The sequence below is a fragment of the Athene cunicularia genome (assembly GCF_003259725.1).
Source record: "Athene cunicularia isolate RWA chromosome 6 unlocalized genomic scaffold, athCun1 chr6_part1, whole genome shotgun sequence".
Classification (NCBI taxonomy): domain Eukaryota; kingdom Metazoa; phylum Chordata; class Aves; order Strigiformes; family Strigidae; genus Athene; species Athene cunicularia.
In genome coordinates, this window is record NW_020799105.1 from 10,233,543 (window position 1) to 10,252,190 (window position 18,648).

General features: G+C 34.4%; 1 protein-coding gene across 3 annotated transcripts in view; it reads right to left on the reverse strand.

Annotated features, from left to right (window-relative positions):
* Window positions 1-18,648, reverse strand: part of ADGRA1 (adhesion G protein-coupled receptor A1) — a 187,354-nt gene that overhangs the window by 124,659 nt on the left and 44,047 nt on the right. For 2 of the 3 annotated variants that reach the window (XR_003398714.1, XM_026851415.1), the window contains exons 7-11: window positions 16,093-16,257; window positions 12,573-12,771; window positions 10,978-11,127; window positions 7,776-7,937; window positions 2,818-3,033 (exon numbers count right to left, since the gene is read on the reverse strand). Coding sequence is in view for 1 of the 3 variants with exons in the window: in XM_026851415.1 (XP_026707216.1) it covers window positions 2,818-3,033; window positions 7,776-7,937; window positions 10,978-11,127; window positions 12,573-12,771; window positions 16,093-16,257 (892 nt within the window). In the remaining 2 variants the exon portion in view is untranslated. Of the gene's footprint in view, window positions 1-2,817; window positions 3,034-7,775; window positions 7,938-10,977; window positions 11,128-12,572; window positions 12,772-16,092; window positions 16,258-18,648 lie in introns of those variants that run through there. The other variant, XM_026851413.1, reaches the window with a different exon arrangement.

Here is an 18,648-nt window from a genome sequence, read left to right on the forward strand (position 1 = left end):
ATTAGTTTAAAATATAGTGACTAAACACTGGTAATTAAAACAAGCAACTCCCAAACCATCACAAATTCTCTACTTTCCTGAACTTTGCATAGCACAATCAAGTAGGTTTTCTGTTTGCCTCCATTGAGCAAATACAGAAATAATTTTGCTAGTGGATGATGATAAAGAATTCCATTTTCTGTTATCAGTTACAATTCTACAGATCATTCTATTAATGTAGAAATGCAACTCATTTCAGAATGAACTGAAGGAGCATTTAGCCTAAAAGTTTCAGAGAACAATGAATGAAAACATACTGCTTTTCAGGATTAAGTTAAAGGAACATATTCAGTCTGTTTATTCACGTAACACATTTTAAACCTGAGTATACCTTAGTGTTAAAACCTAAAGCCATGAAACTATCATTTAGCTGAATCTATAATCTCCTGTTCTGTGCTGTTATATTTAAAAATTCATATACAGGTGATAACTTGTGATCCACCCAATAAAGTCACTTCTGTCAGAATATATATCATATACTTCAAAACTGCTTTGCATGGTAATGTTTACTTTCATTCTCCTAGCTTTTCTCTCTGTGTAGTCAGTAGGGTTTCCCTTCTGTATGTTGTATACAGTCAGCTAAGTTCAAAATACAACAGGAAATATTTTACTGAGATCTTTATATGGTGACACTCTGCCAACATTTTAGAAAGGGGCTTCAAATAAATATTCTAACTTACTCTGTGTATCTGACACATGCATGCTGATAGGAGAAATGCATTTATGGTAGAATTCTTTATAACAGCAGAGAGACACCAGTGTTTGACCAATCAAGAGATTAATTTATTAGATATGTCGGTACTCAGTTTCTGAAGGAATACAAAATATATTGGTAGAGCTGATAAAGAAAACTTTCCAATTAATATAATCCCAGGTGTATTTCTATATCAATCATACTATCCCATACATTGCAGAGTGTTCCAGGGTTGCTTCTTGTATCTTGTATCTAATCTTGTATCTTTTAGATCTCTGACATTTGGTTTTCATCTTATGGATGTCAAACTCTTTTCAGAGACAACTTTCTCCTTCATATAGATAGACATCTTATCAGTGTCCACAGAAGAAATGAACTCCATTGCAGGAAGCAGATTTAACCCATTCTTCCATTATTAAGATGACTCCTTTTTAACAGAAGATCTTGAGAGCACAAACTACCGTATCACTGACTGCATAGTCCACCAGAAGATTAAAATGCACCAAAGAGAAAATAACTTCCATCAAAATACTTTCAAAGTTCAATAAACTAGTAATATCGTCCAGAAAAGTATCATTTTGTCATAGTAAGTATTTCAAGAAATAAGCCTATTAAGCTGAGATTCAGCTGAAGGATAACAAAAATTCAACTCTGCAATACTTAAATTTAATAACACGCTCAGCCAAATGCAAAATTCCATTTTCTGCTAGATCAAAATTTAATTGTTCCACTTCATTATTTGATAATAATGGTGCATTCTATTAAAAGGCTTATTTATTATTGTTTTTCTTCGACTACTACTCAAAAACTCCAGTATAACACCCTTCTTCTCTTTAAAGTTCAGAAGATAGAGAATATTATTTAATAGATGTAAAGGTAATTCTCCTAAAAAACTCATTTTTGTAACATAAAATCACCTAACTAAAACAAATATTTCCAAATTACTTCAAAGAGATTGCTTACACATAGAAAGTTTGTAGAACTGAAGCCAGAGATAGGAAGATGACATTTACTTATTTCTGTTCACATCCTGCATTCCTGCATTCTACTGATTACATTAATGAAATATCTGTGTGAGAGACGACTTGTAACTCCCTGAAACAGGGCCTCAGAGAAACAGGACTGTGAGAAAAAGCAGCCTGACAGAGATAAGGGATGGGGGGAGCAGAGGCCCTCCGAGCCAAGGAACGTCTCAAACACTTGCAAGTAATGAAACTATCTATAGTCATGGATTGAATAGTGTGGAGTTTGGAGCTGATAAGGCTGCCTGGATATCACAGGATGCAGCTGGAGGAGGGAGTCCTGTGAAGGCTCTGCACTGGTGTATCTTATAAATTTTCAGTGGCCATCTGTCCAGTGAATGACCTTTTCTTCATTGTTGGTGAAATACATATTAAAGTTGACACCCCCTTAATATACTAATAAAGATTAACAAGATTATGCTAATTAGATCATCCCATGGAGCACCTTACCCCTCCCCATACATGGGATACATAGGTATGTTGGTTGACCTAGGGGATGGTGCCAAGGAAAGTGTTTATAAATTGAGAGGGTCAAGGAGTGAAATATAGAAAGAAAAAAGAAGTGAAGAAGATGGATGCATCCCTGATGAACTTGGATGATACCAAAACAGGAACCTGGACCGGTGATCTCTATTTCTCTATTCTCTCTATCTCTCTCCTTTTCTTTTTCCCCTTTTCCCTCACTAAGTAATGCAAAGCACACTATATTGCTTGCCATAACTTGTTATATACATAGTCAATTATTGTGTATCCAACTAGTGCACTGTGGGAAGTCAATAAATGTCTGGACTTTGAGAACTGTCTCACTGTTGTCCGCTCCGTTGGGAATTCACAAACTTAAGTCCCTTGACTTCCTTGTCCGAGTGGGATGTGACAATCTGTTAGCACAACAAAATATGCTATGCCAAATAAACCAGCTTAAGATCACTTACATGTTGAAATTATTAACCAGTTTTCAATGCTAACACATAAAATGCACATTTTTAAAATCAGTATTGTGATTAAAGCTACTACTGAAAACACTAAAATAGGTAAGTTACACTCATCATTGCAGTGACTTACCCTGGTAGAAGAATTCACCAAGGAACCGTTCTGATTGCCAGTGTTGCACTTGAAATTCAAATGTTGATCAGGATGGTGATTTGCTTCCCAGCTTCCCAAATCATATACCACTGACTTGTCATAATTTGAAGATACTTTCTGGAAGGCAGTGCAAGTCATTCCGGTGAAACTAGATGGTTTGATCATAAAGGCCTCCAGAGCAATATTACGAGATACCTGTGAAAACATCAAGAAGCAGATGTGTTGCTAATCATTAAGTGTAATTACATTATTATAAATGCATTGTATAGATATGCATATATATATGCACAACTGTATATACTTTATAAAGGATTGTGCATGCACACAGTCCTATACATATTCACAGGGTAAGAAAGAAAATAGAACTTTTAAAAAAAACTGATATATAATTATACGGTGGCATAGGGGGTTTCTTTGAATCTTCTTTAGGAATATATCAGTTTATTTCATTATTGTATCAGTTTCGCAACTGTGTTACTATCAGCTTCAATGGAATGAATCTTGTTTTAAAGCAGTACAGTTATAAAGTGAACTAGCAACAGCAGAAGTAGAAAAAGGATGTCCTTTGTACCTCTGAGATGAAACAGAAAGCTTCTTAACTACTCGGTGGATGGACTAGGTTTTTACAGACATTGTTCAATTAGAATACTGAACATGACTACATGGTTCAATGCATCACCATGTTAAAGGTCTTTGGCCTACCCTTTAGTGAGGTGATGCTCCAGATAGAGATTGTAGCACAGATATATGCATCTCTATCCTTGAACTAGTATGTTGATGTCAGCACAGTCCTGTGCATGAGATAAATAGCTCATGCATAGTCAGGTTCCCTAGCTTAGACTAGCACCACCCTGATTGGACTATATGGTTTCTCCTTCCAGGCATGGATTGTTTAGTGACCTGTGAGTGTATGTATTTTGCACACTGATTGCAATGTAAAGGTACCTGAGTCAAGTCACAAACTAGCAGGTTTACTGGAAGGATAAATGTAAAAAATGGCAATTTTATATTACTGTACTTTGCTTGTTATGCAAGCTAGCAATACAGACGTACCTTAAATCCACTTAGTAAAAACTGGTGTGAAATCCTCAGAATTTGGGGCATCCTTCTGAGAGGAAATTACTTCACTGAGGAAAATCACATTAATTCATACTAATAAATGAATCTAAAGAAAACGTTTTTCATAGAAAAAATAAAGGGTAGGATAGAGGGTAGCCTAACTGTGTAAAAGTCATGATACCAGAACAAATTAAATCTTAGCATGAAACACAGTGTATGACTTGCTGGTTCTCTTTTGAACGTATGAAATGGTTTTCAAATGTACCTTCTTCAATCACTGATGATTCTGCATATGTCCAGAATGAAAGTACTAAAGTCTCATTAAGCAATTTATTTTATTTTTGTCAAAATTAGACAAAATCTAGAAGCTTTCAGTATATTTTATATACTTTTTATTTAAGAGTAATATATATATATTACTTTTAAAGTAGAAGTAGCTTAAAGATTCTTTTCATTTTTTTCTAAATTTGTAAAGCATCCCTTTTTTAGATTAAATTTCCACTTCTGTCTTTGCTTGAAGATTTTTTTCTACACTTCAATAAAAATGCCAAAGATCATTAAGAATCACTATTTTTTATATTAAAAATCCAGTGGTTGTTAATTGAAAAGTCCTAAAACCAAAACCTAGGTTTATCTAGATAAATTTTTATACCAGCTGTAGATAGCCTTTCAAGGAGTTAAAAAATTTACTGCTTGCAGAATACTATTATCCATATCACAGGAAACAAGCTACCTGACTCAGTTAAACACCTGTGTGGTAACATGTTTTCTTTAATCTTGGGAAAAGCCATTTAATTATTTTCAGCTTCATGTTTCCTGCTGTTGAATGGGCATAACACTACTTCTCTCTTTCACATTTGTGAGGTGGTAGTGAATAAGACATTTGTTAGGTAATGTTGTAATGAGGATTCAAGTGATTTCACAACAGTGAGCCCTATTTTTAAAATTTTTATTATTAAAGTCTTTAAACACTTGGGGTTTTCCATTCCCAAAATATACCTGTAAAGGTTTGACAATATTCAGTGTGAACATGCCACCCTTAGCATATAGAGGGAAAATGCAAAGTAAAACAGTGTTCGTTATGTAGGATTTTAAAATGAACTACAAAATGGATACAGATGAACTCAGAGCAAAATTATCCATGGAAACAAGCCACAGCCAGGTGCATGTTATGAACAAACACAACCTAATCTTGTCTCTCAGCAGTCCAGATACAGAAATTTATACTTTGGTGTCCATTTCATAAACCTCAGATAAAGGTACCACTCAGCAGAAGGACCAATGGGGATCACTACATGGGTAAACTGAGAGCTGTGCTGAAGGCTGCAAAGACTGAGAGCACAAACAAAAAGCCACCTTGCAATTAGCCTAAAATATTCAGACAGTCTCACTGGCTGAAGGATAAAATGAAAACTCTTCAGGGGTGGGTTTTAAAACTCTTGTACACACCTGAGACAGGACCACTGAGAAAAGATTTATCCTCAGCAGGAAGTTCTCCTTTTCAAACTGCACATCTGACATGTATACACAGACATAAAAGCAGGAGGGCAGCAGTGCCTCAGAACAATACTGAAGGGAAAATAATCTGGGGGCGCTGAGGCATGCAGATCCACCCTGGGAGCTCTCAGTTGCCTCCACTTCTCTGGCTGCTCCCAGGGCCTCTGAGGGTCCAAGTGTCAAGCTGAGGCTCCTCCAAGGCCTCACCTGAATTCCCAGGTGGCTGCGTCGGAGCCTGGCCACCAGCCCTGTTGCCACAGACCCACCGCTGACCTGGGGCCAGTCTCCTCACCATGGCCTGGCCTGGCCACCACTGGGCTGCAGCTGGGCCCAGTTACCATCTCTGGGCTTGACCTTCACCCCGACCTGCAGCCTCGTGTTTCCTGCCTGGCCTCAGTATCACCGACGATGTGCCCAGGGGTTGGGGCTGCCCCCAGCCACCCCGCCCTGGCCTACTCTCCCGCTGGGGGCAGTGGGACAGGCCTTGGCTAGGGAGGCACTGGCCCTTGCGGCATCCTGACATTAACCTTAAGTCTATATGACTTCTCTAAAAAACATTAAATATATATATATATTTATAAATATAGTTATCTAATATTTGAAAGTTGCTACTGGCAGTTCTTGCAGCATGTTTGGTGTGCTATCTGACAGCAAGGGAGAACTAAGAAGATCAAAACAAAGGTATCCACCCTGGCGTTTTTCTGACCTTGAAATTAGTCATTCCACAGCCCCATGGAACTGGAAAAAACATTTTTGTCTTACAAAAACGATGTAGGAGTAACAGTCATGGCTCCCAAGTAGCTTTTCAATGTACAGGGAACACAGTCATGCATATGTTATATGACTGACACAGTTTATAGAAGTTTTTTTCAGGAACTGTATTATAAGCTAGTGGCTACCTAAGCTTTGGAGGTTTTACTTGCTGTTGTTAAAGAAAGCAGATGCAATTTCTGTGAGACAGTTTGTTGGCTGGTCTCCCAAAGGAACAGAAGTATTTGGTATTTCATGAGATGACACCAGAAAAACTCCACAGCTTTGTTTATTTACAAATTGCACTCAACAGTAAACTAATTCTCCTACAGAAAACTATAAGAAGCAAAAAGATAAAGCATGGCAAAAAGGTTACTGACACACATCTACATTTGAGTACACAGAATTGCTGTTTACAATAATGTCAACAGCTTCCTGAAGAAGTAACAAGAAAAAAGAAAGACCTTTGGCGCCTGACATTTATAAGAAATTTAAGTATAAAGCAACAGAGCCTTCCTAGCTGTCACATTGCAAGATACTTCTAAAAGGCACATTATTGTCTCCATGTACTGAATATAAATAAATAAATATTTTTAGCAAATTTGATTCTTTTATGTAAAAGGAAATAAAACAAAAAACTTCCTTTAGAAAACAGTCCAATGTATTTTTGCCTTTGTTTGAAATACTGCCTTTCTAAAAAATATACAGAGAAGGAACTAAGGCTATTATGCCTATCATTCAGCTCAGCCTATAATTTTTTTTCTTTTATACCTATTGCTGTAATTGAACTCACTTTTAAATAGCATGTTCATATAAATGTAGTGGACAATTGAGAAAATAATAAAGGTTGTTTAAAATCAAGTAAGCAAGCAAATGAGCCCAAGAAACGATAAGACTTTAAAATATTTATCAAAGATTCAAAAAGGATGTTTCAAGTTTCTGATTTAGATGCATTTTTGCTACTTAGATGTTGAAACCAACAAAACCCCCAGCTTCTTAGTGACCAAATGAAAATCCCTCTGTATCTAAGTGACAAATTCATGTAGGTGAAGGCCAACAGATAAGAATTATTTTATGCTGCTAAAGTTTTATTCTAAAAAAACTAAAACTAACCACAAACTAGTAATCTTTATGAGAAACACACCTTTTTTGATCATTTTCTGAAGCTTTAAGCAACTATTGTCTAGAATCCTCTCTGAAAGGCATATTAAAATCTTCAGGTAACAAGGCAGCACACATTGGCTTTTCTCTTATTAAAAATTTCAGTCACTCATCTTGGGCTTTTCAAAATAAACCCATATACTATAGTGACAAGAACAATAGAAACTGACTGAATAGTAACACTAGAGAGGTAGTGTTGTGAGAATCCATTGTAGAATAAATACAATAAATCAAAGTCAAGAAAAAACACTTTATAATACCATGAGTGATACTCAAAAAATATTTTGGTCTTCCAAACAGAATCCAGGAGAAGAAAAAAAAAATCACAGAATCCAAGTATATCTACATAAATCAGCTATGCCATGTAACTGGCTTACACAATCTCACTTCTCTATATACAAGTTGGTTGTAAAAATTGTAAAGAAAAATTACATGTTTAAAATAAATTCTGACTAAAAGCTTTGTAATACCTTTGATATAACTTGAATATTGCTGGTCAATATTTGACTTGCAATGTGTTCCACACATCGTACAATCCTGGTGCAGGCTTTGTCTTCCTTTTGAGCCATCCACAACACATGGTCATCGACCAACATTATATTGCTGGCAATTTCAATAAGAGCATCGCCAATCTGGAAGAGAAAAAAACCCAACAAACCCAAATTGGTATTGTCTGGAAAACAAAAATGAGAAGTGTACACGAGAGTAGAAGTAAAACTAGGCACCTTACTTCTCTTGGTAATCATCATTCAAAGACAGTTTTGATTCTATTAAGAAGATTAAATGGACTGAAAAATAAAGACCAAGAAAAGAGAGGTGCAACTACCTTCAAGGAAAAGCTTTTTTTATTCACAATTTTAAAGCTGAGTCTCTCACTGGCCAATAAATGGAATCCCAGAATTTTCACCCTCTTTCTTAAACTAAAATTGTCCATGCCCCTCTAAAGAACTGCTTCATGTTTAACCAAAGGCCTTGGGGTGGAAAAATAAAAAAGAGAAAAAATGGGAAAATATATTTGAAAGACATTTTTGTTACAGACATAGTGGGGTAAATATGATATATAACTCAGGTGCTGACGGGAAACTGTATCATCTCATTGGTATAGAGAAAGCTTATAACTTTGGATGTTTTAACATTTAACATTCATTCTTGCAGATGATCACCCAAAGTGATAAATCTTTGATTTGTCAGATGACATTTTGCAGATTTTGGTAAGTATGACTATGTGTTTAAAATTTTTGTTAGCATATTACATTTAGAAAGAATAATCATCACTGTGAATAGTTTTTTGTGATTATTTCAAATTTAAATGCAAATACTTATTTTCTTAAATTCTAAAACTTGAGTGAGATTTCAAAATTAACATTACCGCATTACTATTATTTTTGAAGGCAACAAAGGTATGCCAAAGATATACAAAGTTGTCATGAATAAACCTGAATATAAAGGTATATAGAAGAGAAAAAATGACTGAAAGAAATATAGCTAAAGAAAAGTTCAAGAGACTAGAAGGCAAACTAATAGAAAGAGAAAAATAAGAAAAATACACAGATAATTCAGTGGGAAGGAAGAAAGAAATTCAGCAACAATGAGAAAGGTTAAGGAATGACGGAGGTTATTAAGTTAGTTCTGCATTTTTGATAAAAAATACATAAATTTCACATGCAATTCAAGGGACACAGAAATAATGAGACTATATGTGAAATTTTATGTGACTGCTCCTGAAATATTTTATCTATTTTTGAGAACATAATTACTATATAATTCTAGATGGCTTTTGACAACGTGACAGAGTTATTGATACAATGAATAATAATAGAACACATTAAGAGACTGGAGTGATTTATGAGAAACTATGAAAGCATACACCAATCACCTAAGCAGTAACTTACTGAGTGCAGAACAGTAGTCTATAAATATACAAAAGGAGAGAAATAAGAAAAGGAAGTAATCTATATTATAATTAAATGCACTAATGAAGAGTAAAGGCGTGGCATTAAAAAACACAAAAATTTGGGCTAATATGAGTACATCTTCCTGGAAAAAAGTTCCTGCAAAAATTTCAAATATGTCCCCAGTGCAGCTGCTGAAGATCTCTTGTTTGAGACATGAACGACCAGATGGGAAAAAGTACCACTAACTTGTATAAAAATGAATAATCCTGTGCTGACTGGGAGAGGCACTCCACAGAGAGGATGTACAGCGACTGTACTAGTTTAGTTAATGGTTTTAAAATTATTCTGATAAATCACAGAAATCCTCTGTACATATTTTCATTTATTTCTAATGGTTTTATATAACTGTAGTTTCAGCTGCTAATCAATTCCAAACTAATATACCTTTCTTCATATGTTGCCTTGTACTAAGTAAAGGTCAATCCTATTTATAATTACATGACTGCAGCCTCGTGTGAAACTACTGACACTTTAACTTCATGTGTATTTTTGTACCTTATGAGTGACAGTTAGCACTATGGGAGTTAGCAAATAGCTCAATGAATGAGGAATCTACTTGGTGAACTTGAGAGACAGGGAAGGTGTAAAGTTCAGAACAGAAGGAGGAAACAGACAAATTAAGAGAAATGTTCTAAATTATGAAAACAATAAGAGATTACAAAATAAGAGTTTGAGATAAGTGGTGGAGATGGAGATGTTTTGATACCTAAACCCAGAAAGGTGGAAAAAAATCAATTAAAAGATTACAGATGGTGCTCAGTTTTAATGGATAATGCATCAGCTGCTAGAAAAATAAAAGAGGCTTTATGGTAAATCCAACAGTTTCTTTTGGATGGTAAATTACTGTTTTGTCAGAAAGCAGTAAGACCTTATTAGGATTTTGAAATACAGTTGTAGCTTTGAAACATGATTCTTGGAGAACACTTAATAATAGACTTTAGGTCTGGCATATAATGATGAAATTGAAGGTGAAGGCTTTCTCAAATTGGCACTAAAATGTTAACTGTTACAATCCCCAGAGCCAGAATGGAATGACTATTGCCAAACCAAAAGAAAACAAATGTTTTAACTATAGCTATTATATGTACAAAAATTATAGGTTATGAAATCTTTATGCAAGCAGTGACTCTGAGAAATAACAGTGAAAACTATGATGAACATTGCTACTATCTATAAAATCCTATTTTTCCCATAGTATTTGCATAACTTTCTGATCAGATTTCCCTGTAAAAATACATACATTATGCTAAAAGTTTCTGTAGAAAGTTGCACTTAAACACACATTATCCTCTCTTTACATGAAGTGATACATGCTTTCAAAACTCAGTGAAAACCTGCTGATGAAATGGAGAAAACAAAAGAAGCGTGTGTAACTTCAGTGGCCAGATGGAGAGATACCTTCAGTTCATTCTAATATGTTTGACATAGTAGAAATTAAAATAAAAATGAACATTAAAGAAGTGGCTTGTTTTCAACAAATTTTTATTCCTAAACAGCAATGCTTTTGTCAGTCAGATGAGTTGGCTTAGTTGTCCTTTCTGGAATAAAGAAACATATCACAGCATATTCAGAATATTTGCAATCAGAATACCAGCAAACAATTTTATATTTTATAAGCTACTATTCAGTGTGTGCCTGCATACATTAAGAAAAGGGCCATATGTGAAGACTTCACTTCTAAGTGATACTTTTTTTCATCACAGAGAAGATATCTTACATCTTCAACTTCATCCACGAAGACAATTAACTTTTCCATTATATAAGCCAAATATATCACATCCATTTTATCTGTGAAGTGGGAAGCACCTCTCGTGTAGGCTGTCAGCTGGCGGGAAAATTCAAGCACGGTTGTCAAATTGATATGCATCTGAAAATATATCAGAATTGTTAGGTGAAATAAATCAGATGGCTTCATTCTCTTTTAAAAACTGGGTATCACATCCATTTGTATAATGCTTGCTATAATTTCATGCATCAGTAGTACTACAGACATAAATTTCAGGAGCATATGAATGTATCTTCAGCACTAGGTCTTAGATTTCATTGCTGTTAACCTGAAGACACCACCACAACAGGCCAACAAATTTTGAACATTTTTGTCTACTTTTTCTAGACTGTAACTAATTGGCCTCATAAAGTATTATACCAAGCTACTAACCTTGCCTTGCCTCTATCTTTAGATCATCACGACATCAACAGTATCAGTTAGGGTTCATATATACAGTGGTGCATGGTGGGAGAACAAGGGATACTGGTAGTAAGTTGAAAGAAGAGAGTTGACTGGTTATGAAGAAAATCTTTCCTTGCTATAAGGAAAGCATTTAAACTGGTATTTAAACAGGTTGCACCCAGAGGTTGTGCAGCCTCCATTCTCAGAGGTTTTAACGACTGGAGTGGTGAAAGCCCTGAGAAACCTGGCCTAACCTCATTGCTTACAGGAGAATGGACTGGATTCTAGAGACCTTCCAATTATTTTATAATCCTATAAAATTGCACTGGCTCTCTAATACAGTAATTGTTCTTATCACATCTGAAAACAGATGTTCTGTGGCTACCTAGTACTACTGATCGGTAAAAAATGATCAAGGGAACTGAAACTTGTAAAATTGTGGCATTTACTACTACTGCTATGTAGTAGTAGTTAATACTACTACAGCTCTGTGCCACCCTCTATGTTGTTCCCTCTTATGCTCTTTTCTTCTCATTAATTTCTACCCATTTACTTTTTTATCTCATTTCCTCTTTTACTTATCCGTAAGAAACCATTTAAGTACTGCTTTTGTGTAAAAGACATCAAAAAGGCATTCCAAAGCAGGCTTCATTTCTGCACTCTTAAATATATTATGGACAATAGCAACGAGGAAAGGCACTTCAGCTGAAAAAACTCTGATAGAGGACTTCAAGAGAAATTAACATCTTTCTGGTAAAAATTCATGAGGGGAAGACAAAGAAGGAACTTAAGTAAAGCAATGATGACCCTGCCAACATTACTAATGGTCATTTAGACTCCAGGCACACAGAGAGGAAAAAAATTAACATAAAGGCAATAAATGCTGTGCATTTGTTCCTACTATAACTTCCATTACCAAACAAACAGGTTGTCTTTCAAGTTAAAAATCCCAAAGCTGTGGCTAGGCAGACATTTCCTGCAATAAATGCTGTGCATTTGTTCCTACTATAACTTCCATTACCAAACAAACAGGTTGTCTTTCAAGTTAAAAATCCCAAAGCTATGGCTAGGCAGACATTTCCTGCAAGCTAGTCAATAAAATCAGTACTAGAGAAGGGAAGCCCTTGATTTCATAACATTACCTGACTAAAAGCATGAAGAACTTGAGTTACTTCTTGTGAATAAGGACATGCAGAATAGTTTTCTTCATCCCAACGTCCAGTTCGATTACATTTACGCCATGCCTTAGACTCTTCTGCACCATTATGAAATGCAATGGAGTTAAATGAATACTGGAGACAGGGATGGTAAGCAGTTATGCCAGCCAAAGTTTTGGGCCATCTATGAACAACATGATAACAAAAAATTACAATATGAAACTTCTTATTTAAAGGCAATTTACTATATAGCAACAGTATGCAGAATATATGAGAAAAAAAGGCTATTTTAAATTTTACTTCATTACGTTCTATAATTAATTACTTTGCTTCCTTGGAATATGTCAAAATTATACAGGTTCAAGTCTGGCTGTTCACACATTAATCCTGCATTAATTCCAGGAAGGCATTTGGTGTCAAGGGGAAAAACTATGGATGTAATTTTCTCTACATTCATCTTTGCAGACTGCAGAAAGTAGATCAGTAAACTCCATAAAGCAAAAAAATCCAAAACACTATTACTAAATGCTGTAACAGGTAAATGCTCAAAATGTACCTGACAATCTTTACTTTGTGTTTTGACCAAACACTAAAAAGCCCTCTCTGCCACAAAGCCACAAAAAGTAAAAATCCCTGAATGTATCAGAAACCAATAAACAAGATTTCAGCAGAGATTATATCTCATGGAGGAGGAAGGAGCTAGCCCTCAAAACTTAACTATTTAGGTACACCCGATTTATGTAGTCTGATTCCAAAACAGTCTTTAAAAACAATATTTCTGTGTATCTGCTGCATTCTCTAAAACAGCACAACTGGGATTATTTTTTTGGTACCAAATCCATTGTCATTTCCAGACTAGTATGGACATAGCAGGATCAGGTAATTGGGAGAAATCAAAGAAAACCAGAAGCGTATCATCAGCAAGTCAGCATGTCTGGAGAGGATATGGTTCTTTAATTGCACTGATGTAATGACCAAACCCAATCAATCATAAAAATCTGCTTGCCAGTGAAACCACACCTTGCCAATCAACCTTTGCTCAAATATACATATTAGCTCCTCGTAGTTAGACAGTGCAGGTCCATTTGCACATTGTTGCATAATACATTGACAGGTTTTGGGCTATGTAAGTTTTCCTCATTTATAACAAAGAAAAGCTAAGAAGAAAAATGCTTTTATGTGTCATAGCTAACTATCAATGGAATAATTCATTTTGTGATGTGAAAACAGTTGATGCAACATGAACCATGAACGAAGCTTCACAAAAAATCAAAATACGTACAGTAGTATATTCTCCTTTTGCCTCTGGGCTGAAATATTATTTTTAGTAAAGCATTTGCATTATGCAATTGGGCCACGCTGAGTAGCAACTTACCTCAAAAGTAAAACTAAAGAGATAATTCTGAAACTAGTATTAGCACAGTTAGTGGAATATGGCCTTCATGAATAGAAATGACAGGGCATAACAACATTACCATTTGCATTTCAGAATGATCGTACAGAGAGATGGAAAACAAAATTGAGCAAAATATGGCCATCATGGAGAAAAACTTTTAGTACATAATGTCAGTTCATTCTGACTCACAGTGCCTAATTCTTAATGTAGTTGTGCAATTATAAATACCACCTAGGTTGGTCAACTGAAAGAACCACACTTCCCTAACAGTTGATGCTATTCTTCTTTTTTGCCCAATAAAATAGTTTTTCTAACTTTGCTTTTGTGATTCAACTCTTTCTACTTGCTATGTTGCCAAAACTTAATAGACCTTTGTAAGAAAAATTATTGGTGTGATAGCTGAATCTCTGAGGATAAACCTTTGGAACAATTTCAAGTGCTAATGCTGAATGTGAGCCTGATAAATTCTCTGTAATTTAAATTAATTCCCTCAAATGCCAAAAGAACCTATGGACTCAGCATCCTTTTGATACACATTTAAAAATTAAATTTATATGGATTTCTAGAAGGATAATCAATAGGGAGAGAAATGTGCATTCCTGTTCTTGTGATTTATATAAAATAACAAAAATGCCCCTGGTGTTAGTGTGTGCAGTCTGTAGAATTTATATATATTTATTTACCAAAAAAAAGGATATAGTTTTATGGCATGAACACGAACTTCACGAAGCTGTCATCTAAAAGATTCAGTATGTGTTATCTGATAGGAACGATATATATTTTAAAAGACCTAATTAAAATACATATAAGCACATCCACTGAAAAAACACACAATGGCATTTTTTGTGATGACAAAAAAAAATCTATGACTAAGATTGTCAAAGATCTCTAATGGATTTTAATCCATATATATGGTTTAAATAGGTATATAAATATATGTTTAGCACATGTGACATACTCACTGAAACTGAGGTTAACACACAATAAAATAGCTTTGTAGTAAATGGAAAACAGATTATATGAGTCAGTTTCTCCACTTCTTTCTAATTAATTCCTTTATTCGTATTCAAACACAAGAAACAGTAGTAAAAGTCCTTTAAAAATGTTTTAAAGGTAACTTAAAAATGAAGAGAGGCTTTCAGGTCAGAAGTATTTGGAGAAAGTTCTGGCATTTAAGAGAAGCTTCCTCTCTCATCTACTTTTTCTTTCATTAACTATTCAAGCTGAATTCTTAATATAATTCACTTGGTAACAAATTACCTTCTTGATTTCTCAATGGAAATGCCATCATACATCAGTGTTATTGTCAAGCAGGTAATTATAGTTTGTTTAAGAGCTTTACGCATAACATTGAAGTATTTTAGAGCTAACTGAAAACAATACCAAATTCCATAGAATCCTTAATTTTTTTCCAGTTTCTGAGGACTACAAATAAAGAAAAAAACCATCAGCATACATAGATAAAAGTAGAGATGAATCTAAAATTACATTTAGTCAACAAATTGTGCAGACTCTAAGATTCAGATAGCAGGACAGATGTGTTTTCTAATCATGTGATATATTGGTGGAACTGTGTGTGTCAAGTTCACCTCAAATCATCTATTTGTTTTACTAAGTAGTTTTACTTGCTATTTTGATTCTCTTCAGTGAAGTATTTTACTAAGAGTTTTATGTTATTTGTTACCTCTAATCTCAGCTGAACAAAACCAGCAGAACTGGAACAGATTAGAAAAGTAATGAAAATGTGATCTTCTAATGCTTTAATGCAGTGTTATCATATTCTATAATTTAGAAAAGACCAAGAACAATTTTGAACCCTCTCTCATTTAGCTGTAAAGAGCCTACATCCTTTGAAATTTTCCATTATCTCGCACTGAGGAATTAGAAGAAAGATTCTCTGACTTTCACAAACCACTGCTGCTCTTGAAGCACTATCTGTCATTTCCCATAAAAATCACACAGTGCTCCTCTTTCCTACTATATTACATGAAAAATGACAAGTAAAATAAGTGACATCTTCCTAACTGGCACTGAAGTATCATGTAAGCATGATTACGGTCCATATCTATGTTAATATATGAAACACACTCCAAAACCAGAAAATCATACCTGAAATCTCCTTTGTTGTTAATAACTCTTTCTGCAGGGCAGTAGGGTGCAGCTGTTTCAAGTACCACAATTTCTACTTGTTTAGTGCTATTTCCATAGGAATTGTTGACTAGACACTCCCAGTCTCCAGTTGCATCAATGTCAATGCTGGATAGGATAAGTTCACTATAAAAATAAAGATTTATTATTTTATATAATTAATTATATAGATATTTGCTTTCTGACATTAATTTATTCTCAGAGACTTTCTATAAAAATATAAAACCAGGCTTCGCTCTATGTTATTATAGGGACAGACAATATGTGAATGATTGGTATTAAGATTTTAGCATCACCAGTTTGGACTGACTCAGATTGTAACAGGCTGTAACACAGATTACAAATCATCACAACAGAGTATCAATTATGCATCAGTGCCCATTCTCCTTTCCCCAAATGTTATAAAATGTTGGTTTTGTTGCTTAAACAAAAACTTGAAAGTCAGAAATGCTTTTCAAGTTGACAATGCAAGCAATGCACAGAGAATGAGTCCCTTCAGCTGCAGTTTCAGCTCGTACGGCATTTCAATGGCAGAATCTGCTGCTCCTGTGGCAGCATGGGAAAAGTTTTCTAGAACAGCCATTGACTTTGGAAACCATACATAATTTTCCTGATGAATGCAAAATGAAATGTGGCAAATGCTGATATTTCTTTCAGTACTTTACTCCTCACAAACTTCTTTCACACATTCTCCCACCAAATATGAAATGTAGTTATTAATATAAATAAAATATAGTTGCATTAACTCTTTATAATGAGTGTTAGACAAGTTAAATAGAGACCCTTTGTGGCTTTTCTTTCAATAAAACGTTGTGCATGACTGCACCACCATGTATAATTAGAGAAGAGGGAAATTCAGAAACATTTAAAATTGTCTAGAACTGTTCTGGCTAGTATTTTTTACATATCTTAAATCCACTGAGAAGCTTTAATTCATCTAATGGATGTAACCCAGGTTCTAATGCAGACAAAAAAGTGTAGTTTTTCAATTGACTTCATCAGGGATAGGATTTTATCTGACTACTTGATAGATCTCTTAGACAAAAATAATGCTAACTACTGCATTTTAAGAAGGTAATATATTAGATCTTAAATCTGCTGTTGAGTTAGAAATAAATTTTACTACAGTTTTAAAGAAAGTACTGCTTTTGAAAGTAGTTGGGAGAGGAAAAAACAGTAATCTGATATATTTACTTTGTTTTACACAAATGGCTCATCTTTGAATATGCCTTGTGGTTTAGACAATTAGAAATTATGTGGGAAGGAATGGAGTACAGTCAGAAAAATGGAGAAGGTACATTATAAAAACAGAAGCACAGAATTTTAAACTGATTTAAAATCTGTATTTAAAACAAAATCTTAAAAAATTATGCTTGTGGCCTTTGGCACTTTAGTAAAGAGCCTGACATTTTCAAAGATATACACAGAATAATTATACATAATTTATTTTTAATTTTTTCCGCTTTTAAACCTTTCTAAAAATGTTCTTTTTCAGTTTAAACTTTTGTATATTATACACGCACTTTTATTAACTTGGCTACAAGAAAGTATCAAATCTAATCTCCTTGTATATAGACTACTTCTGATACACATGAAAGGAGACCACAATCGAGGTAAGAAGTGATTAGACAGCTGCATATGTAATTTTCCCTCGACACATGCATGCAATGAAAGATGATTTTCTCAAGTCCTTACTACATGACCATTACCTTGGTCCCCAGAAAACAAGCAAACCATGGTAAATAGCCTTTTATTTGAGTTAAATTGCTTTAGAATTTTTGTGTAGTTCACCAGATATTCAGGCAAATTTATCATTAAACAGTAACTTCAAAAATCTCACTATTGCTATTTATCATGACTTTGAGCTCCAAGTACCTTATAACCCCCTATTTCATTTTTACAATGACTTCTAACATGTTTTTATTGCAGAAAATACAGAAAAAGCTTTACTACACATACTCAGTCAGAGCAGCTGAATATTTTCATGTCAAAAGAAGCAACTGTTCTTTTAAGAAGTTTCCGATGAGAAAGCCCAGTATCAGCAGCCTCTTAGCTAACTCTTAATTCATCTTTCTACATTCAGGTTGAAATACATAAGTGAAATTAGGCAGTTGATAACAATTTCTTAATTAAATCTTGTATTTCAAATGTCACAACAATCTCACATCATCTTTAAAGACAGCTGAAAAGGAATATATTCCTAGAGTTTATAAAAACAATTATCCATAAAAGCTCTTTTTCAATGAAACAATAGGCAGCATAAATATTCACCTGTGGCATCAAGACCCAGAGCCTTCCCAAGTGAACAGAACGTATGATAGATGTGCTGATTGCTGATCTTTTGATATATTTCCTATAAAATCTCTATATCATTGTTAACAATAAAAATTTGATGAAACTGGGAACCATCGTGATTTTAGATAAATACAATACTTGAGCATATTATCAGTTTTACAGGTAATCAATATGAAGATAAATAAATACAAAAAAAAAAAAAAAAAAAAAAAAAAAAAAAAA